An 18,287-nucleotide genomic window follows, 5' to 3' on the forward strand; every position below is an offset into this window, starting at 1 on the left:
TAGATAGATAGATAGATAGATAGATATCTCTCTCGATATATATAGATAGAATTATTCAATATAGATATATATTTCCTTAGTGGTTATAAAGGAAAGAAATATATATCTCTATACTTACCTACTCTACTCGGGTCCCCCACCGGCGCTCTTGGCTCCTTCTCTCTTGCTGGTGTCCCCAATAGGAAGTTGATTCCTATGGGGGCACTCATGCTGGCTCACTCCTGAGACCTGCTGCTGTGCCTATTGACATAGACAGCAGGACTCTGCCCTGTCCCCCGCTCCCTTGTCACTGGAGTTGATTAACATGAGCGGGAGCCAATGGCTCCCACTGCGATCGATCTACCCAGGGAGGAGAGACAAAGCCAGGAGAGCTGCAGCTTCCATGCACAACGCTGGATCGAGATGAGGCTCGGGTAAGTATGGGGGGGGGTGCCGGGGGGGAGTCTGTGACATGGAAGATTTTTTTATCTTAATGCATAGAATGCAGCGGTAATTCAAACACAATTTTGTGGGGAAAAAATACAATTTAATGAATTTTAATGTGCAAAAACAAAATATAATGCCCAATTGTTTGGTAAAATATAAAAGATGATGTTATGCCGAGTAAAAAGATACCATACATGTCAAAATTCCGTACGCCCATGGGACAGCGCCAAACTACGATACCTAAAAATCCCCATAGGCAAGGCCTCAAAAGTCTTTGCAGGTGACCAGTTTAGCGTTGTATAGGAGTTCAGGTGCTAGAATTATTGCTCTGGCTAAACCATTTGTGGCAATCGCTCATGTGTGTGGTGCAAACACTGGTAACATATGCATGCGCCACCTACGTATGTGTTTGCCTTTTGCACGGGGGGGCACTTTAAAAAAAATTTTTTTACATTTTGTTTTGTTCCTTTTTATTTTTTAGTGTTTTTTTTTTTATTTATTTTTTATTGCCATCACAAAGAATGTTAGATGGCGAGCCCAAGAAGGTGGGGGGGGGGGGGTGGGGAGAGAGAACACCACCTTCATCTCCCCTGCCTGTAAAAGTGATGCTGCAACTAATTAGCTTCTAGGATTGCTTTTACAAAAAAGAGAATCCTCGGCCAAAATAAAGATACCGGCTGATGCCCGGGCATCATTCCCGTATAATCACTGCAGCTGAAGGACGTACAGGGACATCCTTGGGTGGCAAGTGGTGAGATGCAGATATCCTAATGTTCTTCTATGTTATAAATTTTCCAACAATAGACTTACCTCTGTCTGGAATGTGGTGTAGGCCTGGACGCAGAATGGGTTGTTCTCCACCATTTCCAGCACTTCTCTTTCAATCAAGGTGGAGGTGGGGTCTTTAACAAGAGGCTTCTTCTCCACCATCTTCACTGCCACCCGTGTAAGACTATCACGGTGGGTTGCCAGCAACACCTATAGGAGAGAAACAATTAGTACATCATCTTTTCCACGTGCTGAAGCAGTAACACCATTATTAGACATTCTCATATTCTGTGTTTTGATTATCTCTTTCCCTCTGTGTGTAAAGAAAACTATTTTTATATTACAACTTAACGTAAGTCTTACCCTAGGGTCACACCTATGCGGCCCTACGGGTCGCGGTTTGCACGGGCACGAGAGCCCATTCATTTGTCCCCCCTCCTGCCACCTTCCGTGGCTTTAACAAGCTGTCCCGTCTCACCAGCCGTCACTTCCACGGACTGATCATAGAGGCGAACAAAGACTGGAATGGCTCTGATTGCCTCTATGATATAGGAACCCGGAAACAATGAGCTTACATCACTTCTGGTTTCTCCGGAAGTAAACGGCGCCATTTTAAAAAATCTTTTATTTAATCACATGCTTTGTTGGGCAGAGCAGGGATCTGGGATCTTATAAACCCCAGATCTCTACATAAAGAGTACCTGTCACATGTCTATTGCTGTCACAAGGGATGTTTACATTTCTTGTGATAGCAATAAAAGTCATCTAAAAAAATAATAATTTTAAAATGCCTCACATGCTTGCGTGCAAAGGCGAACGCACGGGTCAGTCCCTCAGCGATTGTCCCACACACGTGCGGTATCACCGTGAACAACAGATCATGGCCAGTAAGGCCCCTTTCACACTGGGGCGGTTTGCAGGCGTTATTGCGCTAAAAATACCGCCTGCAAACCGCCCCTAAACAGCCTCCGCTGTTTATTTAGTGTGAAAGCCCGAGGGCTTTCACACTGAAGCGATGCGCTGGCAGGAGAAGAAAAAATCTCCTGCGAGCCGCATCTTTGAAGCGGTGAAGGAGCGGTGTATTCACCGCTCCTGCCCATTGAAATCAATGGGACAGCGCGGCTATACCGCGACAATACCGCGGCTATAGCCGCGCTGTACGAGTGGTTTTAGCCCTTTTTCGGCCGCCAGCAGGGGGTTAAAACCGCACCGCTAGCGGCCGAATACCGCGGTAAAACAGCGCTAAAAATAGTGCTGTTTTACCGCCAACGCCCCCTACTGCCCCAGTGTGAAAGGGGCCTAATTCTAGCACCAGACCTTCTGTGCAAATCTTAAGTGGTAACCTGTAAAGGCTTTTAAAGAATCGCCTATGGATTATAAAAATTTGTTTGTTGCCGTGCACAACTTTAAAGAGTCACATGATTGGCATCTATTTACTTGGCGTAACATCATCTTTTATATTTTACCAAAATATTGGGTTATGTATTGTGGTTTTTTTTTTTTTTGCATTAGAAATCAAAAAAGTGTATTTTTTTTCCAAAAAAAGCTGCATTTCAAAAAACAGCTGCGCAAATACCGCGTGACAAAAAAAATTGCAGCACTAACCATTTTATTTTCTAGAGCCTCTGCTTTGAAATATATAATTCTGGGTAGTTCCATGTAATTTTCTAGTAATAAATATTATTTGTTACATGAGAATAAAAGTGTCAGAAAAAAGTCGTGGAGGTAAAAAATGTTTCCTGCAGCCTAGGTTCACATTGGAGCGATTTGGCATGCGATTTAACATGTCAAATCGGCGGCAATTGCTGACAATGGAACCATCCGAATCGGTGCGACACCGCACCATTTACCAAAAGTAGTTTCTGTACTACTTTTGGTGACTTCGGCCTGCGATTTTCATAGACCTCTGTGCAGCAACCCACACGCGTCTCTGAAATCGCCCCCAAAGTAGGGACTGACATGCAGGGATGAAATGGTGCGAGTTCAGCTCATTCCTGCTGTCAGTGTGAACCTGGGCCAACAATCACTTTTAGCCCCAGTTCACAGCAGCGTGACCCCAGAGTCATGTGACTATGCTGTGCAACTTTATTGCAACTTACTGCCACTAAGTGCGACTTTAGTTATAGATGTCGATGCAAGTCGCAATGAAGTCACACAAATAATGTGAAAACCGAGCCATCGGCGATGTTCCGTTGAAGTGTGTTTTTTTTTTCAAAAAAAAATTGCATTTGAAAGACCGCTATGCAAATACAGTGTGACATAAAATATTGCAACAACCGCCATTTTATTCTCTAGGGTCTCTGCTGAAAAAAAATATATAATGTTTGGGGGTTCTACGGAATTTTCTAGGAAAAAAATAATGATTTTAACTTGAAACCAACAAGTGTCATAAAAAGATTTGGTGTTTAAGTGGTTAAACTTTTCCCTCAATTACACAGAGAAGTTCTTCCCTTTGATCTAAACTAAAAGAAAAGCTACAATGTTTATATTTAGCCCAATGGCTGGGCTGAGGAATGTTCAGATACTTGGCAGACTGCCAAGTTTTTATTTCTTCTTCCAAAGGCTCAACAGCCGTTAGAAAAAAAAAAAAAAAGGTGTACCTCTACTCTAGTTAAAGAGGAGTTCCACCCGGGGGGCGTCAAAAAAAAAAAAAAAAAAATTAAAAGTCAGCAGCTACAAATACTGCAGCTGCTGACTTTTAATTGGACACTTACCTGTCCCTGGGTCCAGCGATGCGGGGGATCGAAGCCCCGCTCGTCTCCCCCTCCGTTCAGCGGCCCTGGCATTTCAACTGTGGGCGCCGGGCTGTGGCTTCACAGCCTGGCACCCACTGCGCATGCGCGAGCGGCGCTGCGCGCCATGATTGGCCACTCAATCACCTGGGACCTGTAATGGGTCCCAGATGATTGACAGGAGGGAGCAGAGCGGAGCCCTTCCTGTGCCGAGGGGGAAGTGATGTCACCAGCCCAGGCAAAGGAACAGGCAGACTACAAGGGACCACCTAGCAACAGGCATTTGGAGGTAAGTGAAAAAAAAAAAAAATCCAAATTTTTTTTTTTTTTTTTTTTTTTTTTTTTTAGAATTTTTCCAGGTATTTTTGTTTTTTGGGTGGAACCCCACTTTAATAATAATGTGCTGTACCTACCTTTCCAAAAGCCCCTTTTCCCAGAATGCTATGGAAGTCAAAATCCTGCAAATTAATTCTCATTGCTCTGGTTATTCTCCTAGCCATCCTTTCTGCTTTTATCTGCTGTATAGAAAAATAAATTTTCTTTTCTTTTTTTGTAATAACTGTTCTTTCCAATAATATGTCCAATAATCAGGGAGAGTCGCTCAGACACGTCTTCTCGCTTCAATCTCTGACTGTCAACTGACAAACGGCTGCCTGTGTGCTTCCAGTAAATAACTGTGGCAGTGATGTCACATACAGTGATGTCATAGTGATGTCATAGTGCAAGCCTTAGGCTCTGCCCCTTTCTCTGCATTGTAAACAAACAGGCAGTCTGACCATTGCCAGGGGGGGGAGGGGGGGAGAATTCAGTTACAAGCGCTGATAATCTCCCCTGTGATATTATATATATATATATATATATATATATATATATATATATATATATATATATATATATATATATATATATATATATATATATATATATATATAATATTATGTAAAGTGGAATATATTATAGTGGTATATATTATAAATATATATTCCGTGTGTGTGTGTATATATATATATAATTATGTAATGTGGTATATATTATAATTATATATTCCGTGTGTGTGTATGTATATATATATATCAATTTAACAGTTTGAAAAAGGTGTTTAATTCCTGGCATGCCGGGAATGCTAACTGTCACATTGATCATGCTCTCAACCAAACTGTCAAACCATCCAATGGCATAACTGATCACATGTGCAGCATCACACGGCAGTTGATGAAACAGAAGCCATGATAGCAGCTTCCTTGGTTGAAAATGATAGGAGGGTTCACTTCCACCTTTTAACCACTTCAGTACCCGGCCATAGTGATATGACGTCCACAGATGGGATCTCCCATCCTGGGTGGACGTCATACGACGGCCTGGGATTACTGGCCGTCTAGGGGGAGCGCGCGCCCGCCGCGTTGCTCGGGATCCGGTGCGTGTGCCCGGCGGCCGCGATGTCCGCCGGGCACCCGCGATTGCCCGTTAACCGGGCCGGACCGTGGATCTGTGTGTGTAAACACACAGATTCACCTCCTGTCAGTTGTGAGGAGACCGATCTGTGTTCCCAGTACAGAGGAACACTGATCGGTCTCCTCCCCTTGTACGTCCCCGCCCCCTACAGTTAGAAACACTCCCTTAGGAAACACATTTAACCCCTTGTGTCCCCCTAGTGGTTAACCCCTTCACTGCCTGTCACATTTACACAGTAATCAATGCAATTTTATAGCATTGATCACTGTATAAATGTGAATGGTCCCAAAAATGTGTCAAAAGTGTCCGATGTGTCCGCCATAATGTCGCAGTCACGAAAAAAAATCGCGATTGCCGCTATTACTAGTAAAAAAAAAATAAATAAATATTTTTTTTAAATAAATGCCATAAATCTATCCCGTATTTTGTAGACGCTATAACTTTTGCGCAAACCAATCAATATACGCTTATTGCGATTTTTTTTTTTTTTACTAAAAATATGTAGAAGAATACGTATCGGACGAAACTGAGGAAAAATTAGTTTTTTTTAAAAAAAATTGGGATATTTATTATAGCAAAAAGTAAAAAATATTGCTTTTTTTCAAAATTGTCACTCTTCCTTTGTTTATAGCGCAAAAAATAAAAACTGCAGAGGTGATCAAATACCACCAAAAGAAAGCTCTATTTGTGGGGAAAAAAGGACATCAATTTTTTTTGGGTGCAAAGTCGCACGACCGCGCAATTGTCGTTTAAAGTGCGACAACGCTGAAAACTAAAAATTGGCCTGGGAAGGAAGGGGGTGAAAATGCCCTGTATTGAACCGGTTAAGTACCAAGCTTATTTCTGACATTTTGTTGTTTACGAGTTAAAATCAGAATTTTTCGCTAGAAAATTACTTGGAACCTCCCAAACATTATACATGGATCATTTCCGATGGCTCCAGTCAGCCCATAAATGTGATCTTGTGGCAAATCCGCCGCTGGGGCAGTTTTTATGTGAAAGCGGACCGCCCACCGTTTAAAAATATACCGGGATAATGGCGACGTAAATACACAGTGGGCGGTAATATACTTCTACACAATTTTTATTTGCACTGGAGATTTTCACAACATATGAGATCTCTGTATGGCTTTGTATGAAGTAGATGAGAGGAGGAGGGGGAGGAGCATACAGCGGGCCGGGCAGCAAAGGCAATCCCATGGACAGTCAGGGGGGGGTGTAGTTACATGGAGGGATCTCTCCCTGTCTGTATGGCTTTGTATGAAGAAGCCGCTCCCCCCCTATAATCACAGATATAACTGAGAAGAGGTCCCTACACTGCAGTGTATGAATGCGGGAGGAGCCTCTGTCCTCCTCATTTATCTGCAGTAGAGCTGAGGCTGCAGAGAAATGGACTGGGGGCAATGCTTCTTTCCTCCCTTTCTCTCTCTACAAAGTGAGACTTCAGGGGTCTATTTAGATCCCAATATCTCACCAAAGCCCCTTCACCCACCCAACAAGGTTTATTGCAACAAATAAAAGTAAAAAAAAAATAAAAATGTAAAAATTAATTAAAACAAATGAAGAGCTCATTCACACAGGTTCTCTTGCGCACACACGCAGTGTGAATGAGTGGTTTGTACGGCTTAACCACTTTCCGACCGCCACGCGCCGATGTACGTCCAAACTTTGGCGGCGGATATCGTTGTTATAGCAGCAGCTAGCTGCCATAAACAGGTATCCCCGTTTTCGTGCAGCGGACGGCTTTCAGATAAAAGTGGTTCCTGCGGCGCATTCGCCGCAAGATCACTTTTATCGGTGGTGGGAGAGGGGCCCTCCCACCACGATCTGGTGCCCTCCGCCGCTTACCGGAGCCGTTGGTAGCGGCGAAGGCGATCGCGTCCGTCTCCCTTCTGTGCCTGGAGACGAGTGAGGCTAAGATGGCGCCCACTCGTCTCCATGACACTGCTGGGCGGAAGCGACGTCAAAACGTCACTTCCGCCCACGCCTCTTAAAGGCACATTTTTTTTAAATGACTTTTTTTTTTTATTGCATTTTAGTGTAAATATGAGATCTGAGGTCTTTTTGACCCCAGATCTCATATTTAAGAGGTCCTGTCATTCTTTTTTTCTATTACTGTAATAGGAATAAAAGTGACACTATATTTTTGTAGTGTAAAAATAAATAAAATGTAACATAAATAAAAACAAAATTTTTTTTTAAAAACCCCCTGTCCCAACGAGCTCGCGCGCAGAAGTGATCGCATATGTGAGTAGCACCCGCATATGAAAACGGTGGTCAAACCACACGTGTGAGGTATCGCCGCGACCGGTAGAGTGAGAGCAATAATTCTAGCCCTAGACCTCCTCTGTAGCGCAAAACATGCAACCTGTAGAATTTTTTAAACGTCGCCTATGGAGTTTTTTGAGGGTAAAAGTTTGACGCCATTCCACGAGCGGGCGCAATTTTGAAGCATGACATGTTGGGTATCAATTTACTTGGCATAACATTATATTGGGCTAACTTTACTGTTGTCTTATTTTTTTTATTCAACAAAGTGAATTTTTTCCAAAAAATGTGCGCTTATAAGACCACTGCGCAAATACGGTGCAAAAAAAAAGTATTGCATTGACTGCCATTTTATTCTCTAGGGTGTTAGAAAAAAAAACAATATATAATGTTTGGGGGTTCTAAGTAATTTTCTAGGAAAAAAAAACTGTTTTAAACATGTAAACACCTAAAATCCAAAACGAGGCTGGTCCTTAAGTGGTTAAACCGCTTGTTGGGACGCGACGGCTGTACAAACACAGGTCCTCATCTGAAAGGTGTGGGGTGAGAGGCCCCCAATGCACACTGTCTATGTTTAGGGCCCTACATGAACATCCCCACACCTGTCAAATTAGGACTCGTCATTGTTCCACTTTTATTTTCTTTTTCTTTATTTTCTTAACTTATTAAAGTGGAGTTCCACCCACGTTTACAACTCTTCAGCATCCCTCACAAAACTGTGCACTGTAAACGAATTGGCTATATTTTCATTTTTTTTTCTCAGCACCTCCTGTATATCTGCTGTATTCATTTTTCACTTCCTCCTCCCTGGCCGCGGCCCATAGCATCATTTCCTGTTTGCAATGCCTTCTGGGAAGGGGCGGCAACTTCCTGTGACACTGCCGCTGCTATGGAAACCTGACCTGAAACCTATTACACTGCTTGTGCTGCACTGAGCATGTGCGAGATCTGCAAGGATGAGATCCAGGAAGAAATACAGTCTGGCTTCAGATGCCCAGACTTAAGATGGCCACGGCCTGCTGTAAGTTTATAAAATAACAAACTACTGCTATAAACTAACAAAACAGACCTTAGTTTACAGACAAACTTTACTAGAATACATTAAGCTTGTGTATTATAGGGGTATTTTTATTTAAAAAGTATAATTTCGGCCGGTACACCACTTTAAACATTAATTTTGAACATTTGTGTGAGGAATGTATGTCATGTGGGCTGTGCAATGTGTAGGCGGGGCTTTGTGTGGCTTCAGTGTTGGCGGGGCCTCGTGATCTACTATCGCCCGGGGGCCCCATAAATTGCCCATTTGCCCCGAATGACAAAAATGGAGAGATGTGAGGAGATTAATGGAGGCGGAGCTGTGAAGACAGTAATGGGGGGCTGAGGGTAGTATAACTCACCCTGAATCAAGCCTGGAGCGCCCCTCCTCCATGCAGCACTTGTTCTGGCTGAGCCTTGTAGTCCCTGGGAGTCTGTTGTGAAGACAGTTGCTTGTGTCTTACATATTGCTGTATGGGAGGTTTATCATCTGTGACCATCTTCTGGTTTCTGCTTTGATCTGACAGATGAGAAGGGAGACGTTTCCGATGACGGGAAAGTGTTGAGGAAGAAAAGCAGAAGATTGGTGCCAGGTGGAGAGAGCTCAGGAAAGAGAGGAGCCAGAAAATCCAAGAAAACGACCAACATGGTGATGAGATTCAGAGGTGAAGTAAGTGTGCCATCAGAGGTGGATTTTTGTCATTTGGGGAAGAGTATGAAAAGGAAAGACCGGATCTGATTTTGGGGATTTTTTGGTGGGCTGCTTTGACTTGACCTTCTCTAGGAATTTGCACAACGGTCCACCCCTCTCTCTCCAGGAAGACCCCCATGGCATCCTGCTGTAGAAGAGTTTGGTGGACCTTTTTATACAACCAATTTTATCACCAGGGTGTACCACCACATGGCCCTCAGCAGCACTTATTCCAGGAGTGGAGACCGGTAGGCCCAGCATGAGCCAGACTTGTTCTGTATGATATCACCACACCTCTGCAGCCTGTGGGGACCCCGACGCTGGACAGCCAATGAGAAGTGTCCCTGTCACCCCAGCAGTGACATGAGCCCCTGAGAAGGGACCCTCACAGTCTTCAGACGCAAGAAGACTCGGGGCCCAACACTTCCTGTGACCTCAGATTTAGGGAAGCATTTTAACCACTTAAAGACCAGGCCTTTTTTGGCACTTTTTGTTTTCAAGGTTAAATCCGTATTTATTTGCTATAAAATGACTAATAACCCCCAAACATTATTTAGTCTGTTAGCGTGGATGGTACAAGAGGCAGGGGGCGGACCTAGTCCTGTGGTGACAGGACAGAATCACTGACACATGGAGGATGTAATATAAGGTCATTGTGTTATATAGTCTGTGCCCTGTGGTGACAGGACAGAATCACTGACACATGGAGGATGTAATATAAGGTCATTGTGTTATATGATCTGTGCCCTGTGGTGACAGGACAGAATCACTGACACATGGAGGATGTAATATAAGGTCATTGTGTTATATGTTTTAGGAATTCCCCTGTGATGATAGGAGTGGATCAACGGACACATAGTGGATGTACTATAGGGTCATTGTGTTGTATGATCTGGGCCTTACCCTGAGATGATGGGACAGGATCACGGACACATGGAGGATGTATTATAGGGTCATTGTGTTATATGTTCTGTAAATTCCCCTGTGATAATAGGACAGGATCATGGACACATGGAGGACGTATTATAGTGTCATTGTATATGACCTGTGCCGTCCCCTGGGATGAAAGGGTAGGGACACATGGAGGATGTATCATTGTGTTTAAAGGGGTTGTAAAGGGTATTTTTTTTTTTTAAATAACAAACATGTTATACTTACCTTCACTGTGCAGCTCGTTCTGCACAGAGTGGCCCCAAACCTGGTCTTCTGGGGTCCCTCGGCGGCTGTTTCAGCTCCTCCCCGCAAGAACTAACCACCTTAATGCGAGCTCCCTCGCATGGTGGTTAGTTCTTGCGGGCGCGCTCCCGTGATACAGCCGGCAGCTATAGCCGCTCACTGTATCACTCGGCCCCGCCTCCCAGCGTGCCGCGTCATTGGGTGTGATTGACAGCAGCTCGAGCCAATGGCTGCGCTGCTTCCAATCCATCCACTGTAGCCAATCGGCGGCCAGGCTGAGCGGAGGAATGGATGTCGGGAGCGAGCAGCTGACTTTCGAGGGGTCAGGTAAGTAAAACGGGGGGGGGGGCTGGGGGCGGCGGTATTGTCAGAAGTTTTTTCACCTTAATGCATAGAATGCATTAAGGTGAAAATTTTTTTACCTTTACAACCCCTTTAAATGATCTGGGCCTTCCCTCTGATGATAGGACAAGGTCACGGACACATGGAGGATGTATTATAGGGTCATTGTATATGATCTGTGCCTTCCCATGTGATGATAGGACAGGTTCATGGACACATGGAGGATGTATTATAGGGTCATTGTGTTATATTATCTGTGCCCTGTGATGACAGGATCACGGACACATGGAGGATGTGTTATGGTGTCATTGTATTATATGATCTGGTAGGCAAAAGAATAATATGGCGCACTCTTAATACAGCAATATCATATACAAGGGGTATGGGTAGGATAGTGGAATAAATGTTTTTCTTGTTCTTATGTCCTTTTGTTATATGATCTGGTCCTTCCCCTGTGATAAGACAAGATCATGGACATGGAGGATGTATTATATGATCTGTGCCTTCCCCTGTGATAAGACAAGATCATGGAGGATGTATTATATGATCTGTGCCTTCCCCTGTGATGACAGGACAGGGTCATGGACACATGGAGGATGTATTATAGGGTCATTGTGTTATATGATTTGTGCCTTCCTCTGTGATAGGACAGGATCACGGACACATGGAGGATGTATTATAGGGTCATTGTATTATATGATCTGTGCCTTCCCCTGTGATGACAGGACAGGGTCATGGACACATGGAGGATGTATTATAGGGTCATTGTGTTATATGATTTGTGCCTTCCTCTGTGATAGGACAGGATCACGGACACATGGAGGATGTATTATAGGGTCTTTGTGGTGTTTCTAGGTGGTTCTGCGTTCCACCGATCAATGTGTCACTTCCGGATATCGGGTGGCGTCACATCCTAACTCACTCGCCTGCTTGCATTTGGCGAGTGAAATTATGAGAAGTGTGAGTATGGACAGGGCTGTGCTGCATCGGGTATGTATCCAGTGCCCCCCGTCACACACACACTCGCAGTGCGGTCAGTTTAATATGCATTCTACCTCTGCCTGGGACCACACATCTCTGCCCTGTACAGGCTCGCAGTGCAAAGAAGTGTACCAGCCGCCCCTCTCCACCTCCCACACATCTAAGTAGTGCACCGATGCCTGACCCTCATGGCTGCAGCCTGCAGGAGAATGGTATGTGACACTGTGCTGTGATGTCTGGAGGCATTGATATGATGGGGATTGAACTAGTGGTTTGCTGGGAGTAAGAGGGGATTAAGAGCACGTATGTGCTGGATTGGGGGGGTTAATTGAAGGCATGGGTATGATAGAATGGGGTGAGGGGGGTGGAATTGGAGGAATAGGTATAATGAATTGAGGGGGGGATTAATTGGAGGCATAGGTCTGAATCATCCCACCCCCCAATCCATTATACCCATGCCTCCAATTCCGCCCCCCCCCCCCTCCCCCCAATCTATCATAAAATATGATAGATTGGGGGGGAGTAGAGAGTGTAATCGGAGGCATAGCTATAATAGATTGGGGGGAGAAGGGCGGAATTTGGGGCATGGGTGTGATATAATGGGGGGAGGGGTGGAATTTGAGGCAATAGGTATGATAGAATGGGGGGAGGGGGTGGAATTTGAGGCAATAGGTATGATATAATGGGGAGAGGGGGTGGAATTTGAGGCATAGGTATGATAGAAAGGGGGGAGGGGGTGGAATTTGAGGCATAGGTATGATAGAATGGGGGGAGGGGGTGGAATTGGAGGCATAGGTATGATAGAATGGGGGGAGGGGTGGAATTTGAGGCATAGGTGTGATAGAATGGGGGGAGGGGTGGAATTTGAGGCATAGGTATGATAGAATGGGGGGAGGGGGGTGGAATTTGAGGCATAGGTATGATAGAATGGGGGGAGGGGGTGGAATTTGAGGCATAGGTATGATATAATGGGGGGAGGGGTGGAATTTGAGGCATAGGTATGATATAATGGGGGAAGGGGGGTGAAATTTGAGGCATAGGTATAATAGAATGGGGGGAGGGGGGCAGAATTGGAGGCATAGGTATGATAGAATGGGGGGAGGGGTGGAATTTGAGGCATAGGTATGATATAATGGGGGAAGGGGGGTGAAATTTGAGGCATAGGTATTAGGGGTGCAACGGATCGTCACCGATCCGTGATCCGAACGGGCCAGGCTGTTCGGATCGGCACACCCGCGATCCGCGGAGCGCTCCGCGGCCTCGGGTTTTAGCTCCGGAGCCGCGGCCATCTTGGTACACCCGGCGGCACTCAGCTGCGTGCTGACGTCATCACTCCGCCCTCAACTCGTGGGTCCGGCGGCTGGCTTGGCGGCGCCGGCTTCTCTTAACACTAAGGTCAGACTAACAGCACTGTAATGTATACAGTGCGGGGGGACATGTGGCTGTATTACAGTGGAGGGGGGGGGGGACATGTGGTGTTTTACATTGGGGGGGGGGGGACATGTGGATGTATTACAGTGGGGGGGGGGGGGGGGACATGTGGCTGTATTACAGTGGAGGGGGACATGTGGATGTATTACAGTGGGGGGGACATGTGGCTGTATTACAGTGGGGGGGGGGACATGTGGCTGTATTACAGTGGGGGGGACATGTGGATGTATTACAGTGGGGGGGACATGTGGCTGTATTACAGTGGGGGGGGGGGGACATGTGGATGTATTACAGTGGGGGGGACATGTGGATGTATTACAGTGGGGGGGGGGGGCATGTGGATGTATTACAGTGGGGGGGGGACATGTGGATGTATTACAGTGGGGGGGGGACATGTGGATGTATTACAGTGGGGGGGGGACATGTGGATGTATTACAGTGGGGGGGGGGACATGTGCATGTATTACAGTGGGGGGGGGGGACATGTGGATGTATTACAGTGGGGGGGGGGACATGTGGATGTATTACAGTGGGGGGGGGGACATGTGGATGTATTACAGTGGGGGGGGACATGTGGATGTATTACAGTGGAGGGGGGGGGGACATGTGGATGTATTACAGTGGGGGGGGACATGTGGATGTATTACAGTGGGGGGGGGGGAACATGTGGATGTATTACAGTGGGGGGGGGGGGAACATGTGGATGTATTACAGTGGGGGGGGGGGACATGTGGATGTATTACAGTGGGGGGGGGGACATGTGGATGTATTACAGTGGGGGGGGACATGTGGATGTATTACAGTGGGGGGGGGGGGGGACATGTGGATGTATTACAGTGGGGGGGGGGACATGTGGATGTATTACAGTGGGGGGGGGGACATGTGGATGTATTACAGTGGGGGGGGGGGAACATGTGGATGTATTACAGTGGGGGGGGACATGTGGATGTATTACAGTGGAGGGGGGGGGGACATGTGGATGTATTACAGTGGGGGGGGGACATGTGGATGTATTACAGTGGGGGGGGGACATGTGGATGTATTACAGTGGGGGGGGGACATGTGGATGTATTACAGTGGGGGGGGACATGTGGATGTATTACAGTGGGGGGGGGACATGTGGATGTATTACAGTGGGGGGGGACATGTGGATGTATTACAGTGGGGGGGGGGACATGTGGATGTATTACAGTGGGGGGGGGGACATGTGGATGTATTACAGTGGGGGGGGGACATGTGGATGTATTACAGTGGGGGGGGACATGTGGATGTATTACAGTGGGGGGGGGGACATGTGGATGTATTACAGTGGGGGGGGGACATGTGGATGTATTACAGTGGGGGGGGGGGGACATGTGGATGTATTACAGTGGAGGGGGGGGGACATGTGGATGTATTACAGTGGGGGGGGGGACATGTGGATGTATTACAGTGGGGGGGGGGGGACATGTGGATGTATTACAGTGGGGGGGGGGACATGTGGATGTATTACAGTGGGGGGGGGGGACATGTGGATGTATTACAGTGGGGGGGGAGACATGTGGATGTATTACAGTGGGGGGGGGAGACATGTGGATGTATTACAGTGGGGGGGGGACATGTGGATGTATTACAGTGGGGGGGGGGGACATGTGGATGTATTACAGTGGGGGGGGGGAACATGTGGATGTATTACAGTGGAGGGGGGGGGGACATGTGGATGTATTACAGTGGAGGGGGGGGGGACATGTGGATGTATTACAGTGGAGGGGGGGGGACATGTGGATGTATTACAGTGGAGGGGGGGGGACATGTGGATGTATTACAGTGGGGGGGGGGGACATGTGGATGTATTACAGTGGGGGGGGGGACATGTGGATGTATTACAGTGGAGGGGGGGGGGACATGTGGATGTATTACAGTGGAGGGGGGGGGGACATGTGGATGTATTACAGTGGAGGGGGGGGGACATGTGGATGTATTACAGTGGAGGGGGGGGGACATGTGGATGTATTACAGTGGGGGGGGGGGACATGTGGATGTATTACAGTGGGGGGGGGGACATGTGGATGTATTACAGTGGGGGGGGACATGTGGATGTATTACAGTGGGGGGGGGACATGTGGATGTATTACAGTGGGGGGGGGACATGTGGATGTATTACAGTGGGGGGGATGTGGATGTATTACAGTGGGGGGGATGTGGATGTATTACAGTGGGGGGGATGTGGATGTATTACAGTGGGGGGGGGGGGGGGGGACATGTGGATATATTACAGTGGGGAGATGTGGATATATTTTTTTTTTTTTGTTGATCCGAAAATGATCCGATCCGTGACTCTGATCCGAGGAACGATCCGAACCGTGAGTTTTTTGATCCGTTGCACCCCTAATAGGTATGATAGAATGGGGGAAGGGGGGGCAGAATTTGAGGCATAGGTATGATAGAATGGGGGGAGGGGGCAGAATTGGAGGCATAGGTGTGATAGAATGGGGGGGGGGATTTGAGGCATATGTATGATAGAATGGGGGGAGGGGGGTGGAATTTGAGGCATAGGTATGATAGAATGGGGGGAGGGGGGTGGAATTGGAGGCATAGGTGTGCTGGTGAAGGGAGGTTGGAAGACAAGGTGTGCTGGGGGGTCGTTAAAAGCACAGGTTTGCTGAGGGTGCATTGGAGGCAGAGACATACTGGGAAGAGGAAATCTAGGGAGAAGGGATTGGAGACATAGGTGTGATGGAGAGGGGAGGCATTGGAGGAGGTGTTGAAGGTAGAGGTGTACTGTGGGAGGCGTTAGAGAGGTCATTTACAAGGGCGTGTTTAGGGACAGAGTAGGGTTTGGGTGGGGCAACAGTTGGCGAGTAACGCTTAAGGCCTGGCTAGTAGCTCAATACTTGAAATTTTGAGCCCTGTATTATAGTGTCGTCGTTATATGATCTGTTCCCTGTGACAGGGTCACGGACACATGAAGGATGTATTATAGAGTCATTGTATTATATGATCTGTGCCTTCCACTTTGATAGGACAGGATCATGGACACATGGAGGATGTATCAGTGTCATTATGTTATATGATCTGTGCCCTGTGATGACAGGATCAGGGACACATGGAGGATGTATTATAGGGTTGTTGTGTTATTTGATTGGTGACTTCCCCTGTGATGACAGGACAAGATCATTGTGTTATATGATCTGTGCCCTGTGATGATAGGACAGGGTCACAGGCACATGGAGGGTGTATTATAGAGTCATTATTTTACATGATCTGTGCCTTCCCCTGTGATGATAGCACAGGGTCACAGACACATGGAGGATGTATTATAGGGTCATTGTACATGATCTGTGCCTTCCCCCTGTGATAGGACAGGATCACTGACACATTTTGGGGTCATTGTATTATATGATCTCTGCCCTGTGTTGACAGGACAGGGTCCCAGACATATGGAGGATGTATTATACGGTCATTGTGTTATATGATCTGTGCCCTGTGATGATAGGACAGGGTCATGGACACATGGAGGATGTTTATATATTCAGGGCTTTCCCCCTGTGATAGAAGAGGATCATGGACACATGGAGGATGTATTATAGGGTCATTGTATATAATCTGTGCCTTCCCCTGTGATGCCAGGACAGGGTCATGGACACATGGAAGATGTATTATGGTGTCATTGTGTTACATGATCTGTGCCTTACCCCTGTGATAAGACAGGGTCACGGACATATGGAGGATGTATCAGTGTCATTGTGTTATATGATCTGTGCCCTGTGATAACAGGAGAGGGTCACTGACACATGGAGGATGTATTTATAGGGTCATTGTGTTATATTATCTGTGCCTTCCACTGTAATAGGACAGAATCACGGACACGTGGACTGGGCGGCGCAGTGGTGTAGTGAGTAGCACTCTCACCTAGCAGTAAAAAGGGACGCTGGTTTCGATTCCAACAACGACACTACCTGCCTGGAGTTTGCATGTTCTCCCTGTGCCTGCGTGGGTTTCCTCTGGGTACTCCGGTTTCCTCCCACACTCCAAAGACATGCTGGGAGGTTAATTGGCTTCTGTACAAAATTGGCCCTAGTATATGAATGTGAGTTGGGGACCTTGGATTGTGTGCTCCTTGAGGGTAGGGACCGATGTGAGTGTGTGATGTATGTGTGGAGCACTGCGTAAATTGACAGCGCTATATGGGTACCTTAAATTAATAATATATAATAGAGGAGCATCTTAATGAGACACAATGTACCATGTACATTGTACCTGTACCATGTCCCCAGTCTCTGACCATCTCCTGTACCATGGTACAGGAGATGGTCAGAGACTGGGGACATGGTACAGGAGATGGTCAGAGACTGGGGACATGGTACAGGAGATGGTCAGAGACTGGGGACATGGTACAGGAGATGGTCAGAGACTGGGGACATGGTACAGGAGATGGTCAGAGACTGGGGACATGGTACAGGAGATGGTCAGAGACTGGGGACATGGTACAAGAGATGGTCAGAGACTGGGGACATGGTACAGGAGATGGTCAGAGACTGGGGACATGGTACAGGAGATGGTCAGAGACTGGAGACATGGTACAGGAGATGGTCAGAGACTGGGGACATGGTACAGGAGATGGTCAGAGACTGCGGACATGGTACAGGAGATGGTCAGAGACTGTGGATATGGTACAGGAGATGGTCAGAGACTGCGGACACGGTACAGGAGATGGTCAGAGACTGCGGACACGGTACAGGAGATGGTCAGAGACTGCGGACACGGTACAGGAGATGGTCAGAGACTGCGGACACGGTACAGGAGATGGTCAGAGACTGCGGACACGGTACAGGAGATGGTCAGAGACTGCGGACACGGTACAGGAGATGGTCAGAGACTGCGGACACGGTACAGGAGATGGTCAGAGACTGCGGACACGGTACAGGAGATGGTCAGAGACTGCGGACACGGTACAGGAGATGGTCAGAGACTGCGGACACGGTACAGGAGATGGTCAGAGACTG

At 47.0% G+C, this 18,287-nt stretch overlaps 1 protein-coding gene across 4 annotated transcripts in view; it reads left to right on the forward strand.

Moving 5' to 3' along the window:
* Positions 1 to 18,287, forward strand: part of LOC141133477 (uncharacterized) — a 156,855-nt gene that overhangs the window by 95,569 nt on the left and 42,999 nt on the right. For 3 of the 4 annotated variants that reach the window (XM_073622870.1, XM_073622871.1, XM_073622869.1), the window contains one exon: positions 9,209 to 9,351. In XM_073622870.1, coding sequence (XP_073478971.1) covers positions 9,209 to 9,247 — 39 coding nt within the window. In that variant the 3' untranslated portion in view covers positions 9,248 to 9,351. Of the gene's footprint in view, positions 1 to 8,502; positions 8,668 to 9,208; positions 9,352 to 18,287 lie in introns of those variants that run through there. The other variant, XR_012243085.1, reaches the window with a different exon arrangement.

The sequence above is a fragment of the Aquarana catesbeiana genome, linkage group LG03 (assembly GCF_042186555.1).
Source record: "Aquarana catesbeiana isolate 2022-GZ linkage group LG03, ASM4218655v1, whole genome shotgun sequence".
NCBI classification, from domain to species: Eukaryota; Metazoa; Chordata; class Amphibia; order Anura; family Ranidae; genus Aquarana; species Aquarana catesbeiana.